At 30.9% G+C, this 18,208-nt stretch overlaps 1 protein-coding gene across 1 annotated transcript; it reads right to left on the bottom strand.

Annotated features, from left to right (window-relative positions):
- Positions 1-5,763: 5,763 nt before the first annotated feature.
- LOC117933872 lies at positions 5,764-10,154 on the bottom strand. Its single transcript, XM_034855443.1, has 2 exons — positions 9,991-10,154; positions 5,764-8,897 (listed from the first exon to the last, which is right to left on the bottom strand). Exon 2 carries the CDS (start codon positions 8,826-8,828, stop codon positions 6,483-6,485), a length of 2,346 nt encoding a protein of 781 aa, XP_034711334.1. The 5' UTR covers positions 8,829-8,897; positions 9,991-10,154; the 3' UTR covers positions 5,764-6,482.
- Positions 10,155-18,208: the final 8,054 nt, after the last annotated feature.

The following is an 18,208-nucleotide window of genomic DNA, read 5'->3' as shown; positions in this document are numbered from 1 at the left end:
ATATTTTAAAATAAAACATTAGATATAAAATTATTTTTAAAATATATTTAAAAATATTAAAAACAAGTTAAAAATATTTAAGTTTTTAAATAGATTTTTGTTATAAAAAATCAAAAAATTATTTTCAAAAACCTTACCAAACATGCTCATAGTTTTTTAACACGATTTTGGTTTGATTTTGACTTAATAATAATGGTAATATATTTCTTAATAATGAATTCATGCAAGCATGTGTCACGAACAATAAATTATACATATTATATACAATGAAAGGTTGAATATTATTATGACGTGCTTACTTTGAATATCCACTAACGAAAAGTCATATAATTGATTTAAATTAAGAAGAATCTTATAATATTTTTTTATATTGAAACTTCAGATCACGTCACGCTAACAAAATAAGCACAAATTCTAGTTGTTGAATTGATGTGGTGTTGACAAATTAAACTATTTGCAATCATACTTGTTCTTGCCTAAAATGATTGAGGGTATGTTTTTTAATTTATTTTAGATGGTTTTTTAAATTAATAAATTTTTATTTATATTTAAGTGATTATAATAAGAAATTATTTTAATTTAATATAAAAATATTAACTTTTATGCCCATGGACTTTTGAAAAGTTCGGTATACATTTGAATAATTTTATTAAAATAAATAACTTGGTGTAGAAGAAAAGCATTATAAGAATGTTTAATAATTTATTTTTATAATATTAATATTACATTTTAAAAGATATGATTATGACTCCAATGTTTCAAAAAAAAAATGTCTTTTTTAAAATTTTTATTTCATTTCTAACTTTGTCTTTTTTTTTTCTTTTATAAGCCTTTTTTTTTATAATAATTTTAATATAAAAAATGCTTCTAAAACAAGCTTAACTCTGAAAGGAAATATTTTCCTATTTCTCAATAAAAAAAATTATTTCATATATCCAAATTATTCTTTAATATATTTTATTTCCATTTTTAACTTATCTTAAATTTTAGAAAAATATTATTCCAAATTAAGTATAAAGGAAAAATAAGAGGCCAAAAGTTTAGTAACTGTTATTAAAAATTGTTTTCCCTTTTTTAGAATAAAAAATAGTTTTTTAACTTATAAAACATATTTTACAAACTTTCAATAGAAAATAATTTTTTTCATTAGTATTTTTGAAAGCTTTTTTCTTTTTTCATAGCTTATTTGAAAAATATTTTTTTTTATAAAATAAATTTGAAGCATTTTTTAGTTAATTTCCATAAAATATTCTTAATAATAAGTTGATAAAATTGAGAATATTTTAAGAACTTTTGTATTCTACATAAATATATAGTAAGTTTAAGAAAAATAAGTGTGAAAAACCATCTTTTATAATTAGGTTCTAAATAAAATTTTATTTTAAAAAATAAGTGATTATTTTTAAAAATTATTTTTTAGAAGCGTCTTTAAAAATATTGTGAAACAACCTTTTTTCCACTATCATGAGCACGGAAGAGTTTTACATGCTACATGACTTCAAATATTAATAATTTAGAATGAATTTAATATTATTTTTAGATAAAAAAAAAAATTCTAAAAGCAATTTTAGAAGAATCACAAATCTAGTGTTTCTTCAAAAATTACTATAAGTGAATTTTCTAAAAACATTTCTTAAATTTTGTTAAATACCTAATTTTTCTTTGAAAACACTATTTCTAAAAACATTTAAACGAAATTTTAATTAATACTCATAAATAAATCCTTTTATATATAAATTTATGCAACTTGTAATTTCATGGACGAGTTTTTTTTTTTTTATAAAGAAAATCATTTTATCTTTTTTTTTCCTCTACTTTTTAAAACATATTACAAATGTATTAAATGAATAAAAATATTATGCTTATTTATTTTAATAATTAAAATTATTAATAATCCACACCCAACTATGTAAATATTATCTGATATGAACCTAAAAAAAATGAAGTTTATGACATTTTATATCTATAGGTTTTTCTTAACTTCATAAATGCATTTTAAAATCGTGAAGGTTCATTAAATTCATAAAATACAATATCTATACATTTAAGTGCGAGATATTACAAATGATATCAGAATTAATTCATAATCTTAACGTGGAGTTTATTTTGCCTCATGAGGGATGTTTGTTTATCTGCGTGTAAGAAGATGATTATGATATCCTATATTGGATAGAGAATAAAATTCCTAATAATATACAAGGATGAGTTCATCTTAAGTTTATAAATGTTTTAAAATCGTAATGACCCCTTTAAGCACAAAACAAACAAACAATATCTATACGATTATGTGTAAGTCCATCAACCCGATTATGTGTAAATCCATCAACCCTCATCCTCATTAATGGTAATTTAGAGAGGTGCCATCAAGATCTAGAGTCTATAAAGATTTGAAATTTTATTTTATAACATTTTTTAGTATATCAACCCTGTAAAATAAAATTTTCTTCCTTTCTTTTCCTTTTCAACACATAAAATATACAAATTAACTTTCAAAAAAAAAAATTGTAATTATTTATCTAACAAGACAAGGTAATTATGTGAATGATATGTTTGAAAACTATTTTCTCTAAATTATTATATTAAAAAGAACAGAAAAATGATAAAAACCACATTTGGCAAGCTCTTAATAACAAAAAGAAAACGAATTTTTCAATTATTTTTTATAAAATATTTTGAGTAACAATTAAAAATATTGACAAATTTATTTAAAATAAATTATATTATTAATAAATATATATATACCCTTCATGGTAAATAAACCCAAAATAAAATTAAAGAAAAAAAAACATTCTATCAAGAATATTTTGAAATTTTTGTATTATAAATAAATGTATATTACCTTCATGGTAAATAAACCTAAAAAAATCATTTTTCATTGAACTCTTAGTAAGGATTTTGTCCTAAAAATAATTGAGAATTATTTTTAAAAACTACCTTTTAATTATTATTTTCAAAAACGAAATAGATCCTAAACTATACCCTACTTGCTTTGGATTTGAGGAACGGTTGATAATATATTTATATAGTAGGGATGGACTTAAGAGAGTATACATACGCACATATATAAATGGGTTAAAGTCCTCTGTTCAAATTATAATAACTCACTTGTATAAAACCAAAATTGCTAGTAATTATTGGTCAACGATATAACAATGAATTCAATTCACAGTTAGGTGGCAATGAATTTGATTCACACCTGGGGAGTTAATCATGTCCCAATTTACACTTGGGAGTTGGTCATGCCTCAAGTCATTACCTTAACCATAAAACTAGAGCAAAGTCGTAACAGGATAACCGACTGGATGGATATTGATTGCAGGGCTAATGACTCGAGTGAATTTGTAATTGTAACCATACCAAAGGCAATGCTTCTTAGTTATTTTGATTTGACGTTGCTTCACATCCAAATTACAATAACTCACCTGTATAAAATTAAAATTGTTAGTAATCATTGGTTAGTCATACGACAATGAATTTAATTCACATTTGGGGAGTTGGTCACGCCCCAATTCACACATGAAGAACTGGTCATACCCCAAGTCATTTCCTTAACCATAAGACTAAAGTGAAGTCATAATAAGATAACCGAATCGATGGATGTTGATTGTAGGGCTAATGACTCGAGTGAAGTCGTAATTGTAACCATACAAAGGTAATGCTTTTATTTTGGAACATACAAAAATAAATAAAAGGGTGGAGTACTGAACTTTTTTGTATTTGAAAAACACCACCAATACTCCATTAAAAATATAAAAGATTCCAAATATTTTCTGGCCAAACAAACAAGGGTAGTGACTATTGACAGATATTTTTAAAAACACCTTGTGATCTTCACTGATTCCTTAAAATAAAGCTCATTAAAGATGCCATCATTACAAGATTTGTCTTTATTGGGTGAAGAATCCCAAAACATCATTCACACTAAGACATCCAGAATTCCACACTCACCCAAAAATAAATAAAACAAATGTAAATAAATTCATAAATTAATAAGAGAAGAAGAAGAAAGGGAAGGAGAAGACCTTCACATGGGAGCATGTGTTCACACCAATGCTAAAGACTATCATCAACCTCAGCCCTGTTCTAGAATTCAAGGAAGGGGAAGAGGAGGTCCTTCATATACCTTGAACTTGACCCCATTATAAAGGAATTTGCTCATGCAACTTCCTTAGACTTTCATTGGTGGTCTCTTCATTAGGACCACATGCCCTTAATAATAATTAAACCCTTCTTAAGATTCTCCGCCTGCACCACGCGACTCTGGGCATCCATGGATGTCTTCTGCGAGGACACCGGGTGACATTCTACAAGTTACCTATAAATAAATGAAGAATAAGATACAAGCCCATGACCTTAATGTAAAAAGGTCCATTGGGATAGATGCCCAACATTGTCTAGCAGCTTTGTCTATTCTTAATCCATGGGTGTCTGAGCTTGTTGGTTGTTCCAATGAGTCTAAGGTTCCTGAAATCATCTATACTAAATTTCAAGGGTTTTGGAGAGGTTCCTGGGACTTTCCAACACTTCCAAGTTCCTGAATATATAGTAAATAATATAATTTCTACAACTGTTTTGGTCAAAAGAGACGCTGAACTTTGGTGGGGCTACTTCAATGTTCTACACAAACATGCCACAGCCAAGCTCTAGTGGGGTTGTCCTGGATTGGGCTCACAGATATGATGTTTCCTACCTACCTAGCCTATTCCATAGCCCAAAAAACAAAGGGTCCTAGTGGGCTTTTGAACCAGACAGCCCAATTATCTAATACTATAAATAAAGACTGCAACTGGGACAGATCGGATCAAATCGGTGGCTAACCTAATTCAACCCAAATTATAAAATCTGACCCGACCTCTAACTCAAGTTACTCAATCCAACCCATTTTTCTAAGCTCGGATTCATTGTATTATACTTTCAAAATCCACTCAATGTTTTTTAAAAGCCTTTTTATATATTCATACCAAAGTTTAAATAGTACAGGGGACAAAATTTCAAGATGATGACAAAAAATGTAAAATAAATTTATATATTTTCATAGAAAAATAAAAAAAATATATGATACAATTATAATTTGAATTTTTTTCTTAAAAAAAAAAAAAGTTAATAAAATACATGGTATTGTCTAAGATAATATAAGTTACAAATATTATTAAAATATTAAATTGGGTTCGAGTTAGACTTAAGTTGTTCAAACCCTGGACCGAGCCTTAACCCAAATCGAGTTTGGGTTGAAAAAAATTTAACTCAAGCCACCCTAACTTTTAAAATGATTGTGTAAGTCTACCCAAAAGTCAAAGTTAGGTCGGCCAACCGCCCAAGTTGCACTGCTAGTAGCTGCATGTGTTCCAAAATGCAATATAGTGCGATGAGTAGAGACGATGAAAAGAAATGACAGCCTCATTCACCAGACAATATGGTCCTAAACCGAGAACAATGGAAAAACAAGAGCCCGCATACCTGATCCTGATGAAGCTTCTTCAAGCTGAGTGGGATCTCCAAAACCGAACAGATTTGGTTCAGAATTTACCTGCTAGAGCACAGATCCGATGGGTACCTGCAAGATCTGACAAAGTAAGATAGGATTATATGAATGTGAAAGATGGCTAAGGTAAATCCTCAGAGCCCGAGATCAGCCAAAGGCAAGAGAGACTTTCTATAGTCAAACAGCTCTTGCAAGAGTTCCTGGGTAAGAGGTCAATTTCTAAGGCAAGGTAATATTTATAAAACAACTGCGATATGCAATGCAATATGTACAACATCCGAAAAGATCAATGCAGTGAAGTAACATTAAAATTGTCGTTTATAAGATCCATCATGGAACCAAAAACAATTGAAGGGGTCAAAAGGTTGACCCTAGTACAATAATACCCATAATTCAAACAACAAACTGAGATCACTAATTCACCACTTGATTTCATCTGTAGAACATGAAACATGTCTTCAAATGGCTATAGAGGACAAGAAAGAAATAAAAAAGTGGGAGAGGGGGGGCAATGTCGGCAAGTTTCAATGCAGAAAAAGGAAATTGATTGGATCAGATCATTGTAAAAGAACAAGATAATAGCCCGTTCATAGGCTAAAATGCAAAGCTGCAACTGAAAGAAGACAGTTTTTGTGGGTTACAATCAGCTCCAGCAGGAAATATATGTATATATACACCCCCTAAACTTAAAGGGAGATCCAGTAAGTAGGGAAGCATTCACCTTTCTCTTCTATAACACTGAAGAATCATGCACCTTCATCTTCTAAACTATCTCCAGTTTGCAGACAAAACTGAGTTAGACTTACTTTGAGGATGGTCATGCATTTGCAGTTTTAAATACTATGGACACAAAAAACCCAAGAATGCTAGATCATTTTGGATCCAACTTGGCAACAAGAAATCAATTTCTTCAATGTCAGTCAGGCTTGCAATATCAAAAGAACAGAATTAGATAGGCATGCCAATAGCACTTGCCGCATTCTAATTAGCCTTTTCAGCATTATCCACCACCTGCTTCCCTGGCTACTTTGGCATGCCCCATTATCTCTTCTGACTTGATTTGTTCACTGTTCTCTACAATCTCCCCATCATTAGATTTTGCAGCATAGTCCACCATTTTGTCTAGCTTAATTTGCTGGGCACTTTGCAACCTCCCTTCCTCATCCTTTCCAACATTCACAACCGGTGCCTCAGTAGCTTCTGTAATTATCTGAAGAAGTTCTAAAGGGGTAGCTGCAGGATCTAGCTCACGGCAACCCTTTGGAGCATTTTGAGCTTCTTGGCCTGTAAGCAAGCGGTTAGGAACCTGATGAGAGAAACAAAACATCTCTTCTCTCAGAACTGTCCTGACTTCCTTGGGGTCCTCATGCCTGTGAAATATTGTTCTAAAACCAGCAACCTTGATGAGAGGAGTAACAGATACACCATAATCCTCATTATAGTCATCAAGGACTTCCACCATGTCATACTTGTGTATCACTTCATCCGGAGTATTTTCATTCCAATCTGGGGACCAGTTTCTATAAAGGGCCCAGACATCCCCCTTTTTAGGAAGTATGCGAATGGCCCCACGTGTACCTTTTGTCCATTCAACCAACCTGTGTGAGAAAGAATTTAGTGAATCATAGATTTCATGCCTCCCAATCCTAAAATCCCCACAAGTTTTGGTAAAGCCAGAACCTATCCAGTCTACTGAACCAAATTCGCTGTTGCTTTTAGAGTTAAGCCAACTGATCTTCATCTTGAATGGTTTCAAAGAGATCACTTTGTGAATCAGTGCATAGAACCGAGGCATCCCATCATCATCATCATATGCGGACCAGACCTGATTATCTCCAAAGGAACTTTCAGTTCGGTCCAAATCAAAATCATGAAAATCAGAATCTGGAACATTGATTGCCATAGGCGCAGGGGCCTCGCTATCTGTATCAGCAGCTGAAGTGCCAGGAGAAAACTTCTTAGCTTGGTCTCTTTTCTTGGAATTTTTATTTGGATCGGGACCATCACCATTCACTGCACCTTTTTGTTTTTCTTTCAGTTTCACCTTCTCTTTTTCTTTGTTCCCAGCCTTGGCTGCAGCTGTTGAGCTCCATTCTGAAAGTTTATTGCGAATTTCTTTCCGTGCCTTTTCCATCAGCATATTCCGAATTTCAAACAGTGACATCTCTTTATAACTATTGGGCTTATTATTAGTCCCAGGAACACCATAAACCCTTTCTGTTTCAAAACTGCCCTTTCTTAATCCAGCTGTGCCCACGGCACCGGTTCCTCCATTTCCAGTGGCTGTTTGATTTACAATGTTCCCTCCATAACCATTGGTGCCATCATCATCTATTCTTCTCTTTTTCAATGTTTTTTCCCCTTTGAGAACAGAAGTAGAATTGGAACTAGGATGCCCGGAAGATGAACCACTCATATTCTTAGAATGGCCCCTCTCCCATCCAGAAGCTTGTACTTCCTCACGACCTCTCTTCTTTTTCTCACTTGCAGCTTGAGCAGCAGAGGAAGCTGATCCAACCACGCCACCTACACCCGCTGTTCTAGAGTGCGTATCCCACTGGAAGTCTGTCTGGAATGAGTTATTGTTTGAGACAAAATGATTTGAACTCTGAGGATGCTGGCGGGAAGACCACTTGGATGATTTTGGAACATTTGAAGGTGGAGCCTTCTCCAAAGCCAAAAACGCCTCATGACAATTGGGACAAAGCAGAGTGTGATTGAGATAAATCCTGAGATATTCATACTGTGTCTTGCATCGATTGCAAACAGTCCAGAAGGTATCAGTTCTTCTATGGGATGGAGAAGGAACCGAGGTGGGGCTCGGACGATTGGCATTGCTATGAGTCCTTGCATTGGAAGCCACACCACTGGTAAAATTGTGAACACCATTTGCACTAGCAGGTGCGGATGGAACCCCATTCTGGCTAGGAACTTTCTGCTGCGATCCTTTCACATCCCTCTTCTGGTTATATGATAATCTCTTGCCCTTATCGGATAATAAACTCCAGGCCTCTGAAACAAGCTTAAATGCACCATCTGCACCAATGGACTTGTTTTTATCAGGATGAAGTATAAGAGCCAGCTTCCTGTATTGTTTCTTCACAGTCTCCTCATCAGCCAAGGGGCTTACACCAAGTATCCCATACCAATCCACTTCTCCACTTACTTTCTTCTCAGCTGAGATGTACACATCAAGTATAGTTAACATCTGAGAAAGACCCTCAAGCCCAGGATACAAATTTTGGGCCTTTAAAACAAATTTCTTTGCACCCAAAAAGTCTTTCTCTCTGAACTTCCTCACAGCAATATCTTTCGCTCTAGAGGCCTCATCCTTATTGCACTCCATAATATTCCTACACGTCTCCTCTATGCGTTTCTCCTCACGCAGCTATGCCCTTTTTTTCCAATCTTCTCACTGAAACAATTTAGAAAATCAATGAATTAGCAGCAATTCATCCACAATTGTCAGATTCTACAGCTTGGGGATAGTCTACATTCTAAGACAGTTACAATTCAACATGGAAAAAAATATAAAGAACTAATTAAAACAGGAATTAGGTGAAAAGTATTACTAAAGGCAACTTTGCAGGCTGTCCTAATTAAAACCTCAAATTATAAGAACAATTCTTCTTTTCCCTTTTTCCCAATTAAGTAGGCAGAAAAACCCACAGAAATAGGTATTATATAAACAAAAGAAATGCAAACCTTAAACAACCTAAGAGGAAAATTAAGCAAGACAAATATGACACTTTCAAAGAAACTCTCAAGGAAACTCTTCACACGTGGATCTGAAGCAAGAAAACTCTTCAGCTATATCCTAAAATTTCCAATACTGCTTTGGAGTTGTTTCAGTAGAGGGACTCAGAATGACTCTATATACTTCTTTTTCTTCTTTATTTTTTTACTTTTTTTAATTTTTTTTTAAACTGAAAATTTTTGAAAGCTCACGGCCGGAGCTGACGAATTCAGGCTTTTGTTTGTTTGAACCTGACCTTATAAAACTTGAAGCTTAAGGATCACCACCCCTCAGTTTAAGACAAAAGAATAATAGAAAATAATTATCGAACATTACCAAAATTTCAATAAATTTAAACGCTCAATCTTCATATAGCGCCAGTGAATGTACAACAGTAACCCAATCAGAACTCCAAATTATAACAAAAGACAACAGAATTAATCCTTCTACATAAGAAAATAGCAACCGTACAACATGGACACATAATGTACAAAATCAAAACCCTAGAAATGAATCTTGAGCAACAAAGAACAACTTATGAAGGTCAAAATTCACTCAAAATCTAGAATCAAACAAGAAACTGGCAACTGATCTACGCAAACAGAGGACTCAACCAAAAAATTTAACGGTCAAATTTCAGAATTTGAATTCTCCAACACAGTACTTCAAACTGAAACCCTAGAATCTCTGATCTTCACCGCCACTCAACCATAATTAGTAAAACTAGATTCCTTGAAAAGCTAAAGAGAAATTAAGAGACATGAATGGATACCCATTTGGAGAAAGTCACTGTAGATGAGGGAATTTGAATCTGAGAAGCGCCATCAACAGACCTTCACCACAAGGTAACTGAAGTTTTTGTCAAAACCCTTGAAAACCTAAGAACAATCCTCAAATGCCCCCTCTCACCCAAAAATAGAAACAACAAAAAAGCAAGTGAAGGTTTGGTTAATATTTAACTTTTTGGTTACCCTAATGCACCTTTTTATAATGGGTTGGAACCTGGTCCCCTAACCATGGTTAATTTTTTACTCTTGAGTTGGGTTTGTAATATTTCTTAAAATAACTATAATTTCTTTAAAAAAAAAAAAAAAAAAAAAACGGGTAAGGGGTAAAATTTGGCTCCTTTTCTTACAAGAAGGAAAAAAATTGGCCATTGAATTTAAATTATTTTGATTTATTTCTTGGTACTTGAGTCATATTTTTCATATTTATTCTCATTTATTTTTTATACTTTAATTTATTATTTTTCATAATGTTTTGTAGAAAATATTTAAATATTTTTAATTTTTTTTTTAAGTTAAATTTTGATAATTTTTTTTTTTTACTAGGTATGTGAAGAATTTACTCTAATCTCTTGTGAGACCCACTTGAGATATTTTAGGTGTAACTTATTATTTTTTTACTCCAAAATAAATGGATATGTGATGCTCCTTTTTACTTTTCTAATAAGCATCACATTTTGGCCATTTATACCAAGTGGGATCCAGATATGATTCCTTCATGTGGGACTTTATTTTATGGTTTGTTTATAATTTTATTTACTTATTTATTTTCATTTATTTATTTATTATTAGATATCATGTTATTCTTCTTCGTTGACTTTTTTCATTTGTCTAAGTTACCATGGAACTTTCAAAGAGATCTATTAGATCACTATTAAGTTCATAGTTTATAACCTAGAAATTAAGAGTTATTATTTCTTTAAAAAAAATAATAAAGAGATGTAATTCAATAATTGATATTAAATTGCATGGAATAACAAATGAATGGTGATATTAACAATCGCATGCCTTTTATATAAAAATAAAAATAAGTTTAAAATTTAATAAAAATAAAACCTAAATTTTTCTTAAATTCTATTCTCCGTATTAAAATTTGTACTTTTTTTTATTAAACTTCTTTTAATGTCTAAGAATCATTTGTTAGCCTAAAATTCTTCTTATCTAATTTTGATGATAATAAAATAAGATTAATGACACTAATGGTTTTATTGAATTTTACGTTTCAATTTTTAAGGTATTAAATCAAAGTAAGTGTTAAAGCGATGGATGAGTTCAAATCAATGAGGACTTAAACATATTCAAGAACCTTAATGGCCACGGGTAAGATTGTTTCATGATGTACTAGGGTTATTTTAAAATTTTCATGCACTTCAACGTTTTCAAATTCATTCATATCATGATTAGATTGATCTTGAAATCTAAAAAATGAATGGATTTATGTTTTAAACGAAAGTCCTTCTCCAATCATCTCAAAAATCATATTTAAAGGATTTATCGAGTGTTTTGAAAACATCAACATAGTTTCGAACCGTAGTTCCCATTTTATAATTAATCCTAAATTTACACAAAAAAAAATCTAAAAAATAGGGAACCAATTGAAATGATCAAGGCTAGTTAGAAATTGCACTTTCTAATGGAATGGTGTTTCAACTGTTTGCTCAACCAATTGAGCTTTTAACTCTAACGATCAGAAAATGTCTTTTTCATTCCCTAATGACTAATCAAGGGCTGCTCGATCAATAAAATTGATTGTATTTATGGGATATGTCATGCTTTTCATATAGTTATATGAACTCAAAAGCACATTTAATTAATTTTGAGAAAACCCTATGCAATCATTGTTTATTATCTAAGAGAGTTTTTAAATATTAATTTTGAGTACATTTGAAATTCCATTTATAAAAATTTAGAATGCCTTAATTCAATCTTAGCTTCTATTGTATTTGATGAGCTAAACTTGCACACTATGATTAGTTTGATCTCTTTTTTATTTAAGAACTTTGAGAGAGATATTCAAGTTTAGAGACGTACACTAAAGAAAAAATTGTAAATAGTTCATTGGAACCGTAATCCAATTATATAAAGTGAAAGCTTAAATTGAAACTTTGAAATAATGGAATGTTCCACACAAATGAAGCTTAAGGAGAGTTAACATAATTTAAAATAATGTTTGCATCTATTTTCCCTTCATTTATATTTCATTTGTTGTTAGTCTATTCGCTTATTGTCCGTTGTTTGATCATTTGCATGCATTAAGTTTAAATTTTGTAAAATTTAAACATTATTCAATTCCCCCGCTCTTTAAGTGATTCACCTAAAATTTTAAGTATTAAGTTGTTTTTTTTTTTAATATTTTGTTTATGTTAAGTATTAAAAAATAAAGAAAACCCAACATGTTACTTTTAGTATTAAGAAAATGTTAGATGTTTTGGTCTTTTTATTCAATAAAAAAATTTAGGAAATAAGTAATAAGTTGATTAAAAAAAGAAGAAAAAGAAATGATCTGAAATTTGAAAATAAGTTGTTTTAAGGAAAAAGTTAAAAGAACAAACAACAACTTAGTTTATTTTCATTTATTTATTTATTTATTATTATTATTAGATATCATGTTATTCTTCTTCGTTGACTTTTTTCATTTGTCTAAGTTACCATGGAACTTTCAAAGAGATCTATTAGATCACTATTAAGTTCATAGTTTATAACGTATAAATTAAGAATTATTATTTCTTTAAAAAAAAATAATAAAGAGATGTAATTCAATAATTGATATTAAATTGTAAGGAATAACAAGTGAATGGTGATATTAACAATTGCATGCCTTTTATATAAAAATAAAAATAAGTTTAAAATTTAATAAAAATAAAACCTAAATTTTTCTTAAATTCTATTCTTTGTATTAAAATTTATACTTTTTTTATTAAACTTCTTTTAATGTCTAAGAATCATTTGTTAGCCTAAAATTCTTCTAATATAATTTTGATGATAATAAAATAAGATTAATGATACTAATGGTTTTATTGAATTTTACGTTTCAATTTCTAAGATATTAAATCAAAGTAAGTGTTAAAGCGATGGATGAGTTCAAATCAACGAAGACTTAAACACATTCAAGAACCTTAATGGTCATAGGTAAGATTGTTTCATGATGTGTTAGGGTTATTTTAAAATTTGCCTGCACTTCATTGTTTTCAAATTCATTCATCTCATGATTAGATTGATCTTGAAATCTAAAAAATGAATGGATTTATGTTTTAAACGAAAGTCATTCTCCAATCATCTCAAAAGTCATATTTAAAGGATTTATCGAGTGTTTTGAAAACATAAACGTAGTTTCAAACCGTAGTTCCCATTTGATAATTAGTCCTAAATTTACATAAAAAAATTCTAAAAAATAGGAAACCAATTGAAATGATCAAGGCCAGTTAGAAATTGCACTTTATAATAGAATAATGTTTCAACCATTTGCTCAACCTAAGAATGACAACGGGGCGGGTTCGAGATAGGTCGTCCCCATCCCAACCCCGCCTCGTTTATTAAAAACAATTCACATCCTCGTCCTGTTTAAAAAATTAAACCCCATTTAGCTTCTTTTTTTTTTTTTTTTTTTTTTTTTTAATTTAATTACTTTTAAAATTTTTAATTACATTAAAATAAATATATTTTATAAATAATAAAATTATTATATTTTTTATAACTTATTTTATTAACATTTTTTATTATTATCTATATATTAAAAATAGTAAAATAAAATTTTAAATTAAATTAATTTTAAAAATAATTTTATATGTAAACAGGGGGGACAGGGCGGGATGGGGCAATACACAAACCCGCCCTGGGTTTAAAAAAAAAATCTCATACCCATCCTAAACCCGTTTATTAAATTTAAACATTGTCCCATTAGGGGTAGGGTGGGGCGGGTACCCGAAAAACCTCGTCCCGTTGTCATCGCTAGCTCAACCAATTGAGCTTTTGACTGTAACGATCAGGAAATGTCTTTTTCATCCCCCGATGACTAATCAATCGGTTGCTCGATCGATAAAATTGATTGTATCTATGGGATTTGTCATGCTTCCCACACACTTATATAAACTCAAAAGCACATTTAATTAATTTTGAGAAATCCATTGTTTATTATCCAAAGAGTTTTTAAATATTAAATTTGAGTACATTTGAAATTCCATTTATAAAAATTTAGAATGCCTTAATTCAATCGTAGCTTCTATTGTGTTTGATGAGCTAAATTTGCACACTATGATTAGTTTGATCTCTTTTTTATTTAAGAACTTTGAGAGAGAGATTCAAGTGTAGAGATGTTCACTAGAGTAAAAATTGTAAATAGTTCATTGAACCGTAATCCAATTATATAAAGTGAAAGCTTGAATTGAAGCTTTGAAATAACGGAATGTTCCACACAAATGAAGCTTAAGGAGAGTTAACATAATTTAAGATTGGACTGAACTACTATAAAATAATGTTTGCATCTCACTTCCCTTTATTTCTATTTCATTCATTGTTAGTATATTTGCTTATCCTCAATTGTTTGATCATTTGCATACGTTAAGTTTAAAATTTGTAAAATTTGAACATTATTTTTTTAATAAGAAATTGAATAAGCTTAGTCATATATTTTTTAAAATTTTTTTTAATATAAGGGACAATAAAATATAATTAAAATTATTAAGAAATTTTTATATTTTTAATTATTAAATATTTGTATAAAAAAGTTAAATAAGTAAAAAAAAAAAAAAAAAAAAAACTAAAGTGGTATATAAAAATAATTTATTTACTTTAAATTTATTTTTTTTATTTTCATTCACTTTTTCCCTCTTTTTAATTTTCCTCTCAATTTTGTTTCCTCACATTTTCCTTCAACCTTTCCAAAAACCAAACATATTCGGGTTTTAATTAGGCAAGAAAATTATTAAAAAAAAATAGTAGGATAACTCAAGTGCTCTTACTGCTCAATATCCCTAAAACAACATATCTTAGTCTTGCACAAATTTAAAAAACAAAATCAAATTCTCCAAGCTTTTTTTTATTTTTTTATTTTTTTTATTTTTATTTTTATCATGTGTTCTTTGTTTATATTCTTTGTCATTTTGTGACAAAAGGGGGGGGGGGGGGGGGGGGGGGGGAGGGATAGCATATAATTGATTGATTTATTGCCTGATGTTATGGTTCAGAGTTACCTCACTTGGATAATTGGATTTGTATTGATTAAATTATTGTTGATTGGACTATGGACTGTGACTATGTTGCATTTTTTAAATTTGCTTTCTCACACTGTTTCTCATTGGTATGCTTGGTAAAGTGTGTGCATATCATAGGTGACTTTTTAGGACAAGTTGCAGATATCCAAAATTAATCTTTAGGATGTTTGGTTAAGATTCGAGCGAAATTGAGCAGTATGTAAACTCGGTTTAAGAGTATTGAGGGATTTTTATGTAACCTATATTTATCACAAAATTGTCGAGAGTGGTATTGTTAGGATATTAAATTAATTCGATAATCTTGTTTCATTCATTTTCATCTAGGACTATATATTTTCTTGTGATTTACATTACCTATGAAGACTCGAAGTTATACAAAATCTATTGGGTCGGGGTCAAGGCTCTTGTGTTGTGAAAAAAAAAAAAATAGTTCTTGTATTTGTAATTCCATTTACGACTTGAGACGAGAAAATAGATCAATAAAACAATTAATCGAGATTTCTTGGGTATTTCATTAAGTAACCCAAAAGCCTTATTTTACATCAAAATCAATGCGGGATTACATATGTAAGCAACGTTGAGTAAATTATGAATAATGAAGTCAAATCGACATGGAGTGAACTTTACTAAAATTTGGCATGATGGAAATACAAAATTGTTGACGAAAATTGGATACAATGGAGAAAAGAAACACTCTCACACACTCACTTTGATACAATGAAACTCTCAAAGATACAAAATAAGAACAACAAGAAGAAGAACACAAGAAAGGCTCAAACAAGTTCTTGGAACTTTGTCCAAAGACTCTATTTCCTCCCACCTCTAGAAATCTTTAGGGAACTAATGGAAATAGTCTTGGGATTGATCAAGCCTTTTCACTTTTCTGCATAAGATTTCAAAAGAAGAAAAGTCATATATATAGCACTCTTAGGGTTGAAAAAAGGTTACAAGGATGAGAAAAAACCCATTGTCTTCCTCAATCTCTTCATCTTTGTAACATTCAAAAATTAAATCATATGTTTAATTCACACATTAAACATGATTTAATCTCAAATGTGTAACTCTCTTACACTTAACCTCTTAAGCTTTGTAAAGTTACAAAGATGAGAAGACTCATTGTCTTCCTTAACCTTTCAAGTTTTGTAACATTTCAAAACTTAATCATATGTGTAAATACCTCTTAAGTTTTGTAAAGTTACAAAGATGAGAAGACTCATTGTCTTCCTTAACCTTTCAAGTTTTGTAACATTTCAAAACTTAATCATATGTGTAAATACCTTTTAAGTTTTGTAAAGTTACAAAGATGAGAAGACTCATTGTCTTCCTTAACCTTTCAAGTTTTGTAACATTTCAAAACTTAATCATGTGTTTAATTCACACTTTAAAAGTGTAACCCTTTTTACACTTTATTTTCAAAGGTTATTTTTTCAAAAGTGTAACTCTTCTTACACTTTATTTTTTAACCAACAATAATATATTTATATAAATATAACAATCCCCCACTTGGTTAAAAATAAACATCAACCCTTATAACCTTAACAGTGAAAATGCATAAAATAAAATATCTTTCGATTTGAATTTTACCTTAGTGTAATTGTCACAAAGCTCCGTTGAAATCCCAGGTTGCTTGTAGCATTGAACCAGTTATTCCTTGTAACGAAACCGGTAACAACACACACACTTCCACTAACCACACGAGTGCCCATTATTTTCTTGCTTAGCACTTTTATGGCCATGTGCTCAATCCATTCATGAACTTTCTTGAAAGAAACTCTAACTCTCATGAGAGGCGGCACCACCCCTAAGTTCACATAGGTGAAATTCTTCCAGCATCCTTGTTACCTTTAAGATGCTTGTCACACATAGACTGAATTTCATTAAAAGCTTTAAGCTTAACCCTCCAACGGTAACAACCAGCATTAATCATCACGGATGGAACTCACATGTTCTAATGCTGCCACAACCCACTTATCAATGACTTGTTTTTACCCATTGAACTTAAGACTAGTCATTTCTTAGTATTAAGTTGGGTTACCATCATTGGTGAGTTTTATTTAAGGAGTTTTAGTCCCATCCCTCTAGATGTTATCCTTACTAAGTCTCTTGTAAGAGGTTTAGTAAAAGGATCCGCCAAGTTTCCACTTGACCTCACAAATGAGATTGAGATGATTCCATTTTGAATCAATTGTCTCACATAATCATGTCTAATGCTTATATGTCTAGACTTCCCATTGTACACTCCACTGTACGCACGAGCTAGAGTGGCTTGACTGTCACAATGTATCGACACTGTTGACACATTATTTGCAGTAAAAGGATGTCCATCATGAGATCCCTAAGCCACTCAGCTTCTTTTCCAGTTGCAGCTAGAGCTATAAACTCTGCCTCCATGGTTGAGTGTGATATACAAGTCTGTTTCTTGGATCCCCAAGAGACAGCCCCACCACCAAGTGTAAACACCCAACCTGTGGTAGATAAATTATCTCCCACACTCGATATCCAGCTTGCATCTGAATACCCTTCAAGTATAGCAGGAAACCTTGAATATTGGAGGCTTAGTTCTTTGGTATTCTTTAGGTAACTAAGAACTCTACCAATAGCTTTCCAATGTTCCACGCTTGGATTGCTAGTAAACCTACTTAGTTTACTAACTGCAAATGAAATGTCAGCCCTAGTACACTGAGCAGTATACATAAGACTTCCAATTGCACTTGCATACTCAAGTTGAGCCACCGATCTACCATCATTCTTTTCAAGTTTATACTTGAATCAAATGGAGTATTAGCATTTTTAATCTTGAGATGACTAAATTTGCTAACTACTTTCTCAATATAGTGGGTTTGGTTCAAAGCATAACCCCCACTATTTCTTTTCACTTTGATACCCAATATAGTATCAACTTCTCCAAGATCTTTCATCTTGAAGGTTGAGGATAGAAACCTTTTCGTTTCTATTATTCCTTTCATGTCATCACTCAAGATTAACATGTCATCCA

This window comes from Vitis riparia, chromosome 16 (assembly GCF_004353265.1).
Source record: "Vitis riparia cultivar Riparia Gloire de Montpellier isolate 1030 chromosome 16, EGFV_Vit.rip_1.0, whole genome shotgun sequence".
Classification (NCBI taxonomy): domain Eukaryota; kingdom Viridiplantae; phylum Streptophyta; class Magnoliopsida; order Vitales; family Vitaceae; genus Vitis; species Vitis riparia.
Note: the sequence above shows the minus strand (reverse complement) of the source record. Positions and strands in the feature narration are given on the sequence as shown.